Source organism: Propithecus coquereli, unplaced genomic scaffold (assembly GCF_000956105.1).
Source record: "Propithecus coquereli isolate 6110/MARCELLA unplaced genomic scaffold, Pcoq_1.0 Scaffold164, whole genome shotgun sequence".
NCBI lineage: Eukaryota > Metazoa > Chordata > Mammalia > Primates > Indriidae > Propithecus > Propithecus coquereli.
In genome coordinates this window covers 314,431-329,853 of record NW_012140969.1, presented here as the reverse complement: position 1 = coordinate 329,853, position 15,423 = coordinate 314,431, and the positions used below count along the sequence as shown (strand labels likewise).

The following is a 15,423-nucleotide window of genomic DNA, read 5'->3' as shown; positions in this document are numbered from 1 at the left end:
CAAACTCGGGCTGCGGGGGCTTCTTGGGGAGGTCGGCAAACTCGGGCTGCGGGGGCTTCTTGGGGAGGTCGGCAAACTCGGGCTGCGGGGGCTTCCTGGGGACGTCGGCAAACTCGGGCTGCGGGGGCTTCCTGGGAAACTGAGTGGCCTCCAACTGTGGGAACTTCTTGGAGGCTTCGCTGAACTCAGGTTTGGAAGGCTTCTTCGGGAGGTCAGCGAGCTCAGGCTTCGGAGGCTTCAAGGACGCTGCACCGAACTCAGGCTTCGGGGGTTTCTTGGGTTGCTCGCTTAGCTCAGGCTGGGGAAACTTCCTGAGCTTGTTGAAGTCAGGCTTCAGGGGCTTTCTGGGGAGTTCACTGGGCTCGGCCTGAGAGGTCTGGAACTTCGCTTGGAGGCTGCGGAAGTCCTGATGGCCCTCCTAGGGGACACGGAGGCCAGTCAAGCAGGGGCTCTAACACACAGAAGCGCCATTGGAGGGACAGGGATCTGGGGTCCCTCAGACACAACCCACCACCACCACCACCGCCACCCTGTTCCCTCTACTCCTGGAAACCACACCGTCTTGACTTCTAGCTGCCTAATCTGCATCCCGCCTTCCCCCAGCGGACCGAGCCCCCGACGCCCCTCCCCCAGGGGGCGGTGCATCCTCAACCCCCTCGTTCTTTCACATCCCTGCCATGTCCCCAGTCCCGTCTGTGCTGATTTCAAAATACATCCGGAATCCACCCACTTCTCACTGCCTCCGCTACCGTCAGCCGGCTGGAGGCACCATCCCCCGCTGGCCTGGGCGATTGAAACAGGCTCCTTCCTGGTCCACCTCCCGCCCCCATCTCCCGTCAGTCTCCTCCGCAGCAGCTGGAGGAAGACACCCGTAGAGCCCTGAGTGTCTTTGTGTCCCTCCACGCTGTCAGTCTGGCAGTGGTTTCCTCATGTGTCCACCCTTCAAGCTAAAGGCCTCCCGACCCAGCCACCTCTTCTTCCTCCTCCTCCTCCTCCTCCTTCTTGCTGCGCCCTGAACATTTGAGCACCCTCTCCCCCCTCTCTGGGCCTCTGCCTTGCCCCTCGCCTGCTGGGGACACTTCCCCTGGACCCCGCGGGGCTCCCTGCACTAACATTTCCTCATTAGAAAGCCGTCCTGAGACCACCCCACTTTTTGGATTCCCCCTTCCTCGCACTGTCCGTGCTCCCCAACCTGTATAATTTTCCTCTTCCTACCTGTCCCACACCTCGTACTGTTTCACTCACTCTGTTTTTTAATGTGTCTTCACTGGGTGTTTTTGTTTTGGTTTTTTTTTAGAGACAGGGCCTCGCTCTGTCGCGCAGGCTGGGGTGCAGTGGCGCGATCACAGCTCACTGCAGCCTCCAACTCCTGGGCTCCAGTGATCCTCCTGCCTCGGCCTCCCAAGGTGCTGGGACTACAGGCCTGAGCCACCACCGCTCCCAGCCTTGACTGGGTTTTTTTGTTTTTTTGTCTCTCTAAACCCAGTCCCCACAGTCCTTCAGCCCCTACTGGGCAGAGACTTGGGTCATTCATCACTGCTCTCCCAGTGCCTGACACATAACAGGTGCTCAGTAAATATTTGCTGAAATAAAGAATTTACAGGGGCACAAGCAGCCACGTCCTGAGCCTGAGCGTCACAGACACGCAGAAATGTTCGCAGACAGACTGGGAGGCAGATGCGGGCGCGGGGTCTCTCTCGCACTGTCGCCCGGACGCCGGCTGATGGCCAGGGACACTCACAGGCGACAGTGCCTGCGAGGACCGGCCGGCAGCCCCAAAGCGTGGGCGCTGTCACCAAACAAGTCCCCGCACAGCTGGCCGTGCACCGTCGGTCTCAGACACAGGCCGATGCACGCATAGGCCAGGCCCCCTCTGACCTACAGACACCCCCGGAGGTGGCCCTGCCCCAGGCCCTGAAGCCTGGCTTCATCTGGGGTCAAGGAGGTTGGGGAGGGGGAGGGTAGAAACCTGTGGCCTTTGTCTCTGTCTGTGCCTTGCTCTCCCCATCCAAGGGCCAGGGCGTGAGGAGCGCACCTTGGAAAGGCGGCAGTTTCCGCCTGGGGCCTCTGTCAAAGCCCCTAGCGTGGAGCAGGGGTGCTGTTGAGGGAAGTGCTCGCAGGTGACCACAGGGCTACACAAGTCAGGGACATCAGGCCACGACTCGGGTGACCAGCGCGGGGAGAGGGCAGCGGGTGCGTGACCTACTTTGTCACCCCTGCAGGAAGCCCCGCGCTCTCACCCTGCCTGCCTGTTGCCAGGCTGCTGTTCAGGCTGACCTGGGTGGAGGAGAGTGGTCCCAGGCAGTCCCACCTGTCTCCCTTGCGGTCACATCCACACCCTGGGCCCCAGGAGCATGAGCTGTCCTGGAGCTGTGCCCTGGCGGCTTCCGACCTCCGAGGCCTTGCCCTGGACTCTCTGTTTCCCAGCCCCTCTCTGCCACCCCACTTGTGGAACGTGACCGCCAACGTCACCTGCTGCACCCCTGCTTCCCGGCCAGCGCGGGCCTCTCCCCCCGACTCACCATGGCTGCGTGCAGGTGATGGGCCACCGGGCGATTGGGACCCGAGCTGGGGCTGCCGCCTTCAGGAAGTGACTGTGGCTTCTGCTCCACGGGCCAGCACACGGGGTGGGGGCTGCTGCCGGGGAGAGGGGTGGGGAAGGCAGAGGAGGAAGGAAGGGAGGCGGGGATGGCCTCAGCCTGTCCCTAGATCCTGCCAGGTCACTTCTATCCCCCTTGAGTTCCTGTCCTGCCTGCCACTGTCCCGAAGTGTGCACGAGCGTCAGCACGCTCCCAACATGGTCACTAGTTGATTGACTCTTTGCTGTCCCTGCCTTGCTGCCACCATGTTTGTGTCCTGACCTGGGAGAACTCTGTGCCAGGCCCCGGTGACCTCAGGAATCAGCCTGGGTTGGAAAGCCCCCAGGAGGGGAGATCTCAGTGGGGAAGGGGTATGGTCAGCTCTGGGGTGTAGGTGGCTCCTGGGGAGGCTGGGGGACCCGGGACACGGGGGCCAGCGTGACTGGCGAGGCCCCTGTCTGCCTGCTGTGGTTGCCTCATCTGCCTTCCTCTTTTCAACACTTCCCCACAGTCCGATTCCCAGCTCTGCGCGGGACGTACCTGTTATGGGGGCAGATGTCTCATGGGCCATGGGGAGGGGACCAGGCTGGCGCCCAGGGCACAGGACTCAGCTGGGATGGCAGATTGGGGGTGGGTGGATGGGTGGTGTCAAATGCCTTGTCCCCAGGGAAGGGAGTGGGTCTGAGGACGCGCCAGCTTCCCTGAAGTAGAAGGTGGAGGACAGAGAAGGAACTAGAAGACAGACAGGCCAAGAGGAAGTGAAGGTGTGTGGGGCAGAGGCCTGGCCAGATAAGGGCTCAGGGCTTAGTCCCCAGGAGATAGATGACCTTGGAATTGCCCTTTATAAAGTTAATAAAGGGCCACAAGGTGGGAACTGTGGTGGGGTCCTGAACTCTGCAAAGTTAAGAAATATATACAGGCCGGGCGTGGTGGCTCACCCCTGTAATCAATCCTAGCACTCTGGAATGCCGAGGCGGGAGGATCACTCGAGGTCAGGAGTTTGAGACCAGCCTAAGCAAGAGTGAGACCCCGTCTCTACTAAAAAAATAGAAATTAGCTGGGCAACTAAAAAATACATAGAAAAAATTAGCCGGGCCTGGTGGTGCATGCTTGTAGTCATAGCTACTCAGGGAGGCTGAGGCAGGAGGATCGCTTGAGGAGTTTGAGGTTGCTGTGAGCTAGGCTGACGACACGGCACTCTAGCCCAGGTAACAGAGTGAGATTCTGTCTCAAAAAAAAAAAAAAAAAAAATATATATATATATACACACACACACACCCAGCCATTGTCCCCTGGCTTGCTTTCCTATAACTGCTTATGACTCAGGAGTCACACAGCAGATGGTGACAAAGATTGACTTTCTTAGATAACTTCACCCTGTGAAACCCAAGGCTAGTGTTTGAGATATCTTCCAGGCCCGGCATTCCAGTGGACCAGCTGACCCACCGAGACCAGTGGCCCACACCAAGGAGCTAACTCAACTGGTCTTGTGGCCCCCACCCAGGAACTGACTCAGCACAAGAAGGCAATTTCTACACCCCTGTGGTTCCACCCCTAACCCAGCCAAGGCAGCAGCCAATCAAAAACAACACAAGAAAACAAAAAAAAAACCTTTCTCCCAATTTCTTGAGGAGAAGGATTTGAGAACGTCTTTCTGTTTCCTGGCATGGTGCCTGTGGATTTTTTTTTTTTTTTTCCTGAGACAGAGTCTCACTCTGTCGCCACCTGGGCTGGAGTGCAGTGGTGTCATCATAGCTCACTGCAGCCTCAAACTCCTGGGCTTGAGTGATTCTCCTGCCTCAGCCTCCTAAGTAGCTGGGGGACTTTAGGCACGTGCCACCACGTCTGGCTAATTTTTCTGTTTTTGTAGAGATGGGGTCTTGCTCTTGTTCAGGCTGGTCTCGAACTCCTGACCTCAAGTGATCCTCCCGCCTTGACCTCCCAAAGTGCTAGTGTTACAGGCCTGAGCCACTGGGCCTGGCTTCAGCCACGATATTAAGCTCTCTCTCTGCTGTCAGTGTGTGGCTTCCTCTTGAGTGGCAGGCAATGAACTTGTTACAACCTCAGTGGCAGCAGGTGAAGGAAAAAACACCCACTAGGACAATGTAGACCCCGATGCTCAGTTTGGCCACACGTTGGAGTCTCCGGAGCAGTTTATAAAGAGACAGAACCTCCCAGAGATTCTGACTTAATGAGTCTGGGGTGTGGCCTGAGCAAGGGGGTTTTTTAGATCCTGGCGGGTGATTGTAGCTTGCAGCTAAGTTGACAAGCACCCCGATTTTCCTAGTCTCCCTGAGTGGCTGTCACAGTGCAGGTTCTGACTCAGCTGAGTCAAGGACCGCACCTGGAGTAGCAAGGGTGGAGGTGGCTCTTGGGAGCGAAAGATGCGCTTTCTTGAGCTTGTTTGAATGAGAAAGGTCCCTCTGAGACTGGGGGAGGGCGTGGCTTTCCCAGCAGGAGCCCTTCTTGCACCTGCTCTGCCCCGTCCTGTAGTCACAGTTTCCAGATGTGGGTCCCCCTCCAAACAGGAGTCCCTAGGACAGGGAACATGAGGTCTGGGTCCTCTCTGGGTCTCCAAGACCATGGTCAGTGTGGGCAAGAATGAAAGAATAAGGGATTACCAGCCAAGAGCATACAGTAGGTGCTCAATCAAGGTAAATTAAAGGACTGAATGACAGCTGATGACTCCCCAGGCTCCTGGGCGGGCCACTCCGTGTGGACACCCCCAGGCCGGAGGGCGCAGGTTGGAGGGTCCAACCCAGCGCTCGTGCACCGGGGTCCCGCGCAGGCTCCGGGCACCGCCGCCAGGGGGTGTGTCCCCCCAATTCCCTTTGTATATTTGGCGCCTTCTTGGCGGCCCCCAGCAGGGGTCCGGCCGGGCAGTGGATGGGCGGCGACAAACGCCTCCCGTTGGGGAGTGAGAGTTCGGTGAGGGTAACCGAACCGGCACCCGCGGGTGACACAGCTGGTGCTGGACACCTTGCCAGGCGCTGGCCAACCGCCCCCGCTGGGTGCGCGCAGGTGGGTGCGTGCCTGGATCGGGACTGCGCTTGCCCTGCTCTTTCAATCCCCGCAGTGTGACATTCCTGGGAGCCTCCTGCTGGCCAAAGCCCGGGCCCTGAGGACCGAGCTTTTTGTTATCCCAGAGTAGGGGGGAGGGGGACCCTCTGCAGGGTCACAGGAAGGCTTTCCAGGGTGTTGACTCCGGGTCTCTTGGGAAAGGTGCTGGCAGACCACAGAGTAGCACAGCCCCGAACTTGATGGGGAGGGGGACTCCTGGGGGCCCCTGGTCCCCTGCAGACGGGGAGTCCCAGGGGACAGGAAACACAGGCCTGTCCCTGGAGATGAGGGAGAAGCTGGGACTAGAGCCAGATCTCAAAGGGCGTCTAGGGGCCCTGGGTGTGTGGCAACAGGGGAGTGTCCCCTGGGCCTGCTGCCAGGGTTTTCTCATCTGTGGTAACTGTGCCCAGCTCCCGAGATGGTGCACGATCAGAGTCACCCCCGATGGAGCTAGGCCCGGCTAGAGGTAGGGCTCAGTCAGGCTCTTCTAGCCTCACCTTCTCCATCTGTAAAATGGGCCCCTTGGCCCTGTCCCACCTAGATTCTTGGAGCCCCTGGGTCCCCTGATGACCGGTCCTGCCCTACAGCTGGTGCTGAGTGACAACCATCTCGGGGGCCTTAGGGTACTGGCAGAGTGGACACCCAGCCTGAGCCACATGAGCTGTGGCCGTGGCACCATGGAGGATGTGGCAGCCCAGGACGTGAGGCTGGGGCAGCAGGGCAGGCAGGTGGGTCCTCAGAACGCTCAGGTGCCCCTCCCGCCCCTTGAGAAGCTGCAGGGCACGCAGAGCCCGGAACTGTCCAACTGCGAGGTGATGCGGCAGCTGCGCCGCTGGGAGCAGGTGGGGAGCCGATGCCCCCGTTTGTCCACCCGGACAGCTTTGACCCAGAGCCTCAAGTGGACATGCTGGGGGCCAGGATTCCAAGGATGACGCAGGGGAGGATGGGAGGAGCAAGGAGCAGGTGAGAGGGCAGTGAGGGAGTGGTGGGGTCTGGGGACCCTGCCCAAGGGATGCCTGGGGTCTTGGCTGCAGTTACAATGAAGAGGTGACAAACAACTCCCAAGTGGGTTCAGAAGATGGAGGAGGAGGAGGAGGAGGTACGGAGTGGGCTGAGGTGGGGGTGGGGCCAAGGAGGTCCGAGGGTTCTTGCTCACAGGATGTCCGTGTTCCCCAGGAGGATGAGGAGGAAGACAATGAGGGTGGCCCTGGGAGGGGATGCGGAGATTCAAGGTGGGGCCTTGTGGGCTACTGGGAGAACAAGATCTTCATCTAGAGGATGGTGGGGAACCACTGAAGGGTACTGGGCAGGGGAGGGGGACACCAAGAAGAGAGCCTGTTTCCAGTGATGTTCAGGCTGGGGGGATGGGTAGGAGGGGGAGAGTGGAGACCTGGTCTAGGGGGCCACGGGGCTGGCAGGACCTAGACAGAAGGGACTGGATGGAGGAGGCAAGACCAGCCTCTGAGGGGAGGCCACCCAGGAGGCTGGACTGGCTAGGCTCTGGGCTCAGACAGCAGTGTGGCCCTGGATTTTGAACCGTGACCCCAGTCTGGCTTTCCATGATGGGGTAGAGGAGGGTCCTTGCTAGGGCAGGGTTGAGGAGGGAGCCCGGGACCCACCCATCTTCCCAGAGCTGGGGCAGCGGAGGACACGGGTCTGGAGGACAGCAAGGGAGATGAAGACGAGGCCTGGGCCCCCATCCTGCTTACAGACTGCCCTGCCCTGCAAAAGGATACTCCTTCCTTCCTTCTTGAGTCAGCATTGGCCTCAGGGGCTGAGGGGGCTGCAGCCAGGTCAGCCCCTCCCTGCACGTTCCCAGGACCAACCTCTCAGCCATCCTCCCAACTCCTGGTACTTTTTAGATATAAGAAAACTGGCCGGGTGTGGTGGCTCACGCCTGTAATCCCAGCACTTCGGGAAGCTGGGGCAGGAGGATCGCTTGAGGCCAGGAGTTTAAGACTAGCCTGGGCAATATATCGAGACCCCATCTCTACAGAAACCAAAAATTAGCCTGGCGTGGTGTCTCGAGCCTGTAGTCCCAGCTACTCAGGCAGCTGAGCGGGGAGGATCGCTTGAGCCTAGGAGTTGGAGGCTGCAGTGAGCTATGACTGCACCGTGGCACTGTAGCCTGTAGAAGAGTTAGACCCTGTCTCAAAAAGATTTTTAGGCCATTAAATATGAAATGTCCGATTTCGACTCAAGTGTAGTTTATTACATCTCAAACGAGAAGCAGTACAATTAATCAAAGTATGCGCCTGAACTATCGACGCAGTTTTGCCATCTTAACGGTAGCTCGTTTATGCCAGCAAGGAAGAAGCCTGGAGAGTGGGTGGCGAGGAAATCATGAAAGGCGTTTTCCACAGCTTTTTGAGAACGGAGTATTTTTCCTTGCAAGAAGTGGTCCAAAGCCTGGAAGAAGTGGTGGTCAGTTGGTGCAAGGTCTGGTGAATAGAGTGCATGACAAGAGAGTTTCCAAGTGTAGCTGTTGCAGTTTGAGCAGCATTTGTGCAACATGTGGTCAAGTGTTGTCTTGCAGGAGGACTGGTCTGTCTCTAGTGACCAATCTTGGCTGCTAAGATTGCAAGCCTCCTCAACATTTTGTCCAATTGGTTGCAGTAGACATCGATTGACCAGGTTTCGTGAAGCTGTAGTGGATAATACCAGCACTGGACCACCAGACACCATTAGCTTTCTTTGATAAATATTTGGTTTTAGACTGTGTTTCGGCGTTTCATCTTTGTCCAGCTGTTGTGCGAAACACTTGCGATTGTCAAAGAGAATCCATTTTTCACCACACGTAACAACACAGTGTAGAAATGGTTCGCCTTTATGTCGTGACAGCAGAGAAAAGCAAGCTTCGAGATGGTCTCTCTTCTGATGCTCGTTTAATTCATACAGAACCCATCTATCCAGCTTCTTTGCCCTGCCCATTTGTTTCAAATGGTCCAATATTATTGGAATAGCAGCGTCAAACCTTGCTGCTAATTCACGCGTAGGTTGAGATGGATTCGCTTCCACCACAGCTTTCAGCTCATCATTATCCACCCTGGTCTCAGGTCGCCCACGTGGCTCATTTTCAAGATTAAAATCACCAGGATGGAACTTCTCAAACCAATTAGCCACATCCTTCCCCAACACTTCGTTGCTATTTCGAGCTGTCTGTGCTGCATTGGTTCCACCATGGAACTCATTTTCCCAAATAGCACGCATTTTTGACTTGTCCATGGTTTCACAAAAAAATGGCTCTAAAAAAAATTTGAAAGATAATCACAAGCCAAAATGTGCGTTTGAAAGAATAAGCATGTACCTTCACAGTAAACATAAAACAAGAAGTGGCAAAGCAAAAGGGTAGAGATACCAACTGTCAGACTTAGTACTTAAGGAAATCGGACATTTCATACTCAATAACCTAATCCTGTAACTGGAACATCGTATCCCATCTGGTTTCTAGAAGTGGGGGTACAGGACAGTGGGCACTGGCTGCTCCACCTACAGCTAGATGGGGTGGCATAAAGCTGGAGACCTGGGTCCCGGTGTTGAGGCGACAGGGGAGATGGACACAGGTGGGCAGAGAGGTGACAGGTCCTGCACCTGTGGAGTGACCTCCAGAGGGGTGGGCGCCCCAGGACGGCTAGGTGCTGGCCCACTGTGGATCGGAGGGGCAAGGGACCCAGACACAGCACAGGCCGGCTCTTCGCGCCTCCTTTATTGTCCCCTCCCTCCCCCCAAGTTACAAAACTACCCACTCCCCATGGCCCACTCCAACGCAGCGGAGTTCAGAGTGGCGAGAAAACTGGAAGCTCCCCCTCTGACAGCAGCGGCGACACCTTGGGTGCAAGCGGGGCCGGTTCTGAGTGGGGCAGAAGAGGGGGGCGCCTGAGTCTCGGCGCTGCCTCTCGCCTCTGGACCCCCGCCCTGTCCCCCCGCGCGTTCCTCGGCCTTACCCGCCGGGGTGTTGGGACGCGGCGGCGGGGGCGCCGGGGCGGAGGGGGCGCCGGGGCGGTGGTCCTCCAGGTGCAGCGTCATGGCGGGCCGCGAGGCCGTGGAGAAGGCGCACTGCATGCACGAGTAGCGGCCGCGCGTGTGCTCCCACACGATGCGGCTCGCGGCCGCGTGCCCTGCGGGCAGGCAGGACCCGGTCAGTCCCGGTCAGACCCCGAGGATCAGTGCGCCAAGGACGGTGCATGGTGGACAGAGGCCGGCCGCTCCTCTCCGCCTGCTTATGCGCTCCCAGGCGCCGGGGGAAGAGGCAGGCAGGCCTGGCTGGATCCGCTTCTCCCTGACCTGTCTGCCCTTGTACTTGGGAGAACTAAGCTTGGCTTTTCCGCGTCCCCTAGTCCCATCCCCGGCTCCACCGCAGGGGAGAAGGCCCGCGCGAGGTGTACACGGGGACGCCGGCGCAGATGAAGGCGCAGGTGCCAGTAATTCTTAAGGCAAAATCCTGTATTTTGGGGGTGGCATTTCTGGCCACCTGAGAAGGGGGCGGGCGCTGTTGCCCCCCCAGCATCCACTGGACCCCGCAGGGTGCAGGAAAGAAAGTCCCTCCACCCCTCCTTGGTGGTCACCTGCACGCACCTGAGGGCGCATCGGAGCCGCCCTGGGGTCTTCGAGGGCTGCTTCCGGCACCTGCGGTGAAGGGGCGGGTCAAGTTCGGAGTCAGGGCGAGGCCAGCCCGCCCCCTCAGGCGGCTCCGCCCCCACACTCACCTTGGCTTTTTTTCCAAACAGCAGCGCTGGAGGCCGGGGGCCCGGGAGAGGCGGCTAGGAAGTGGCGCAGGCGAGGGGGGCTTAGGCCAAAGGGCGCGGGGTTCAAATAGGGCAGGAAGGGCCCAGTGGGCGTGGGGGCAGGGGAAGGCGTTGTGAAGGGCTCGAGCAGCGGGAACTGCAGCCCCTGCGCCGCCGACGCAGAGTCGGACTCCAAGGGGCGCTCAGGCGCAGGCGGCTCCTTTTCCAGGGCTGGGGGTGGCGGCGGGGCTGGGCTCTGCGCATGCTCCGCGCAAACATGCAGATGTTTGAAGAGAGAGCGGTGCGTGCGGAAGCGCAGGAGGCAGTTCTCACACCTGGGGGTGGGCAAAGGGCTGGGCTGGGCCTCCTGGGCGACAAGGTAGGGGCCTATCCGATGCCACCTGGGAACCCGCCCTTCGAGCGTGGGAAGGGAGCCGGGACCCAATTCGCCGATGGCGCTTTCCCCACCTACAGAGAAGGAGATTGCCTAAGCCCCCCGCCCCCAACAATCGCCGCGTCCCTTCCTTTGGGTCGGAGCCCTGTGAAAACGCAGGAGGAAGTCTCGATTTTAACTTAGGCGGCAGGGTTTCCACTTGGGAGGTAAAGCAAGGCTGGTTGGAGCCACACCCCTGTAGGCCCCGCCCCTTTCGAGCTCTGTCCTGCTCTAGGTACCAATCTCTCCTCTGGCCAGGTAAGGGCAGGGCTTGCTCGAGGCCACACCCACCGCTAGACGCGACCCCTCCCCGCTGCCTAAGAAGGGAGAAAGGCCCAGACCCCACACATGGGGTGGGGCTGGGGCAGGCTGGACGTCGGGGTGGTCAGGGTCTCACTTGAAGTAGCGATTTGGCTTGTAATGCAGCTTGCCGTGCGCCACCAGTTCCTGCATGCTGGGGAAGGTCTCGGTGCAGCTCAGGGCTGAGCAGCGGAAGAGCTTGCCTGGCACGGATGAAGGACAGAGGAGTGGGGTGGGGGTGCCTGCCTCCCACCCTAACCAGCTTCCTCACCACCTGTGCTGGCCCTACCTTCCAGGGACTGTGTGGGTGGGCAGTGGGTTCGGAGATGCTGTGCCAGGTCACGAACGCTGGGGAAACTGAGGCAGCAGCCAGGGCTGGAGCAAGGTATTTGCTTTCCTGCAAGATGCACAGAATAAGGGTCACTGGTCCCTTCCCCAACGAAGCTGCCCCCATCTCCAGGGCTCTGCCCCAGAGAAGCATATATAGGATGCCAGAAATACTCTGCTGGTTTATGAAATATACCATATATGATCTGGAATCACCCTGCTAGTTTCCTACTGGGGCTTTTACTCTCAGCCTCCCCCAACAGACTGATCTGCCACAGGGCAGGGATTGGCCCGGTCAGGCTTATCACTGGAGCCACAGCCTGACGTATACTTTTTGCTCAGTAAATGAGTGACATCCCTCTAGATGGCCCTGAGTTTGGAGAGACTCTATACTCCTCATTTCTCATTGTTCCAGGGCCTGTGACTCCCCAGAAGGCCCCATCGCAGGTCACCTGGTGGTGGGCGCCGTCTGGGAGGCCGCAGGTCCTCGCCGGTTGCAGAGACTGTGCTAGTGGCACCAAGGCTGGGTCCAGGGCCAGGCTGGCAGGTGTCTGGGGCTGGCGAGGCACCCTGCTGTGTCCCTCCACGTTCCCACGCTGCGGATGTGGCTGCCTGGTCAGGGCCTGACTCCTCTGCCATGGAGGAGGAGGTGGCTACAGCAGCCACAACCGGGGACAACACCTCTTTGTCTGTCTCATTGGAGCTGGGCTCTTCAGTGGCCAGCATTTCCGGGCTGGGCCCCGAGGGTTCCTCCTCCTGGTGGAAGGAAGAGGTGGAAAGCAACTTTCTGGGCTCAGGGTCTGCCTGGGTCAGCCAGGGAACCCCTCCCACCCCGCCAGGACCTGTTGAATGGGCTCAACATTCCTCCCACCCCCATGACCCAGTTAGTACTCATCCTGATGTGAACTAAAATAAAATCTTAAGGCTCACGCCCCACAAGCTCACTGAATGGACCCCCTCTTGGCCAAAGGAATATCCTAAAACTAAATTGCCTGCCGCGAGAAGGGAGGTCAGACATGCCTCATCATGCCCCCTTCCTTCTAGGAGACATCCTTTGTAACCCATTAACAGGCCTAAGGGTATGCAAGACAAACCTGCAGGTCCTCAATTTGCACAAAAAATGTATGTCTGGTGGCTTATCTCTGATTAACAGCTCCTTATATTAAAACATTCCAAACCTTTAAACAAAGCTTCCTGTCTTTAACAAGTCAAAGAATCTTTAAACCCACCTTTTGTCTCCCACGTATTGATTTATGACTTTACCTGTAACCCCTGTCTCCCTGAAATGTATAAAACCAAACTGTAACCCAGCCACAGCAAGTCCACTTGCTCAAGGCTTCTTGGGGGTGGCTCTGGGTCAAGGTCCTCAAATTTGGCTTAGAATAAATCTTTTTAAAATTATTTTACAGGCCGGGCGCGGTGGCTCACGCGTGTAATCCTAGCTCTCTGGGAGGCCGAGGCGGGCGGATTGTTTGAGCTCAAGAGTTCGAAACCAGCCTGAGCAAGAGCGAGACCCCGTCTCTACTAAAAATAGAAAGCAATTAATTGGACAACTAAAAATACATAGAAAAAAAATTAGCTGGGCATAGTGGCACATGCCTGTAGTCCCAGCTACTCGGGAGGCTGAGGCAGAAGGATTGCTTGAGCCCAGGAGTTTGAGGCTGCTGTGAGCTAGGATGATGCCACGTCACTCTAGCCCAGGCAACACAGTGAGACTCTGTCTCAAAAAAAAAAAAAATTATTTTACAGTTTGGCTTTTTCTGTTGACACTAAGGAATCACAAGCAAGAGGGCAAATGGGGTAAGGGTGGATTGAGCTAATTCCGCATATGAGAAGCATCCTCTCCCCCCAGATTTGGGAAAGTGGGAGGCCCCAAATATGACAGGGGCGTGGCCTAGAGGGACTGGGCGGGGTCACGGCTAGGAGGGCGGGGCTGTGGATCCGGCGCCGCTAGGAAGATAGTGGAGGGGCCAGAAATGGATTATTTGAGGACCGAGATATACCGAGCGGCCTCGAGCTGTGTAGACGATCTTGGAGGTGCTGGGGGCCCAGAGGTGTAAGGTTTAGGGGCGGAGCCCGAGTCTGGTGGGCGTGGCCCAGTCGAAGCCGGGTCCGGAAGTAGGGGTCGGGCGCTCGCCGAGTGACAGCCCGCGGCGGGCGGGTGCCCGGATGTGGGGGCGGGGTCGGCCGGAGGGTGTGTGCGCTACAGGGCCGCTCCCCGCCAGTCCCAGCTGCTCCGCCGCGCCCGCGCCCGCGCCCCCGCGCTCACCATCCTCCACGCAGCTCAGCCTCTTGTTCCGGTGGCTCCGGCGACTCCGATCGAGGTGGCGAATACCCTATCGGAGATGCGGGCTCGCGCTCACGTCGGCGCCATTTTCCGCCTCCCGGCTCTCGCGAGAATAGGGGCGGGGCCTGCGCGGGGCGCTCCGTGAGGGGGCGGGGCCTGAGGCCCTGGTTGGTCTAGCCCGCAGCGTGGACGCGGGTGTCGACGTGCAAGCCGAGGGCAGTGCTACAGCGCACCTTCCACGGGGTCCGTGCGCACAGATAGCCGGGATGAGGAATCTCTCTGGGCCTCGGTGTCCTCGTCTGCAAAATGGGCACCTTCATCCCCTCCCGCCCCCCGTCTCCGGCTCTGGAAGGGCGATTAACAGCAGTTGTCTTTCTGCTCGATTGGGTCGTCTCTTTGGAGGGAAATTGGCAACGTTTATTAAAACTTTCAGTGCACCTCGTTCTGCAGTTGGAACCGGTCCATTGTAATAGCCAAGGGCGGAAAACAAACTGTCAGTCCTCAGGCTTAATAAAGGGGTGTAGCCTCAGGTTGGAGAGGTGTGCTTCCTGGAGGTGGCTCTCCTGTGTGCTAGGCGCTGGTCTAGGGGCTGGGGACCCACAGTGAACAGGACAAAGAATCGCTGTCTTCCGGGCATGCTCACATTTTAATATGGGAAAACAGGCCCTGCAAGGTGGCTCATGCCTGTAATGCCAGCATTTTGGGAGGCTGAGGCGGGAGGATCGCTTGAGGCTGGGAGTTTGAGACCAGCCTGGGCAGCATAGCGAGATGCCATCTCTATAAAAAATTAAAAAACTTAGCTGGGCATGGTGGCGCAAGCCTGTAGTCCCAGCTCCTGGGAAGGCTGAGGCAGGAGGATCGCTTGAGCCCAGGAGTTCGAGGCTTCAGTGAGCTATGATCAGGACACTGCACTCCAGCCTGGGCGACAGAAGGAGACCCTTTCTCTAAATAAATAAATAAGAAAATAAAATGGGGAAACAGATAATAAATCAACAATTCAGTGCAAAGGAGAAAACAGAAGGATGCTATGGTCATGCGTCAGGGAAGCCTCCTTCTGAGCTCTACTGAGGTGACTTCTGAGCTGTTGCCTGGTGGTCCAGGAATGAGCCGGTGGAACGTCAGGGGAGCAGAGCGCTGTAGGGATAGCTGATGCAAATGTCCTAGGGTAGGGAGGGACGGGGCTTGTCTTTGTCAAGAAGCAGAGAGGGAGGCTGGGCGCGGTGGCTCACGCCTGTAATCCTAGCATGCTGGGAGGCCGAGGCGGGTGGATCGCTCAAGGTCAGGAGTTCGAGACCAGCCTGAGCAACAGCGAGACCCCGTCTCTACTAAAAATAGAAAGAAATTATTTGGACAACTAAAAAAAAGTCTATATAGAAAAAATTAGCCGGGCATGGTGGCACATGTCTGTAGTCCCAGCTACTCGGGAGGCTGAGGCAGGAGGATCGCTTGAGCCCAGGAGTTGGAGGTTGCTGTGAGCTAGGCTGATGCCATGGCACTCTAGTCCGGGCAACAGAGCAAGACTCTGTGTCAAAAAAAAAAAAAAAAAAGCAAAGAGGGGACCAGTGCACTGCTGGAACAGAATGAAAGCGGGTTGTGGAGGTCAAAAAGTGAATACGGTGCAGGGCAGGTCACACAGGGCTTTGTGGGTGGTGGAGAGAGGGAGGGAGTGCGGTTTCAGTGTTGTAACCACTGATGACTTTTTAGCGCAGGGAG

At 58.0% G+C, this 15,423-nt stretch overlaps 2 protein-coding genes across 2 annotated transcripts in view; both read right to left on the bottom strand.

Annotated features, from left to right (window-relative positions):
- The window catches only part of PRAM1 (PML-RARA regulated adaptor molecule 1), an 8,865-nt gene extending 5,000 nt beyond the window's left edge, over window positions 1-3,865 (bottom strand). The window contains exons 1-3 of the mRNA XM_012641226.1: window positions 3,858-3,865; window positions 2,523-2,637; window positions 5-418 (exon numbers count right to left, since the gene is read on the bottom strand). Coding sequence (XP_012496680.1) covers window positions 5-418; window positions 2,523-2,637; window positions 3,858-3,865 — 537 coding nt within the window. The remainder of the gene's footprint in view (window positions 1-4; window positions 419-2,522; window positions 2,638-3,857) is intronic.
- Window positions 3,866-9,309: 5,444 nt separating this feature from the next.
- On the bottom strand, window positions 9,310-13,807 carry ZNF414 (zinc finger protein 414). The gene is made up of 8 exons (XM_012641426.1): window positions 13,693-13,807; window positions 11,876-12,179; window positions 11,386-11,493; window positions 11,194-11,299; window positions 10,346-10,698; window positions 10,215-10,265; window positions 9,584-9,757; window positions 9,310-9,489 (listed from the first exon to the last, which is right to left on the bottom strand). The coding sequence occupies exons 1-8, from the start codon at window positions 13,693-13,695 to the stop codon at window positions 9,416-9,418; spliced, it is 1,173 nt and encodes a 390-aa protein (XP_012496880.1). The 5' UTR covers window positions 13,696-13,807; the 3' UTR covers window positions 9,310-9,415.
- Window positions 13,808-15,423: the final 1,616 nt, after the last annotated feature.

What these genes read in the sequence shown, in the direction of transcription:
- ZNF414 (XM_012641426.1), bottom strand. An exon ending in AAGCCAAATCGCTACTTCAA is followed by an intron (nt 10,699 to 11,193) that starts GTGAGACCCTGA and finishes GCCCACCCCCAG; the next exon opens with GTGTGAGAACTGCCTCCTGC. An exon ending in CGGCTCCGATGCGCCCTCAG is followed by an intron (nt 9,758 to 10,214) that starts GTGCGTGCAGGT and finishes GCCTGCCCGCAG; the next exon opens with GGCACGCGGCCGCGAGCCGC.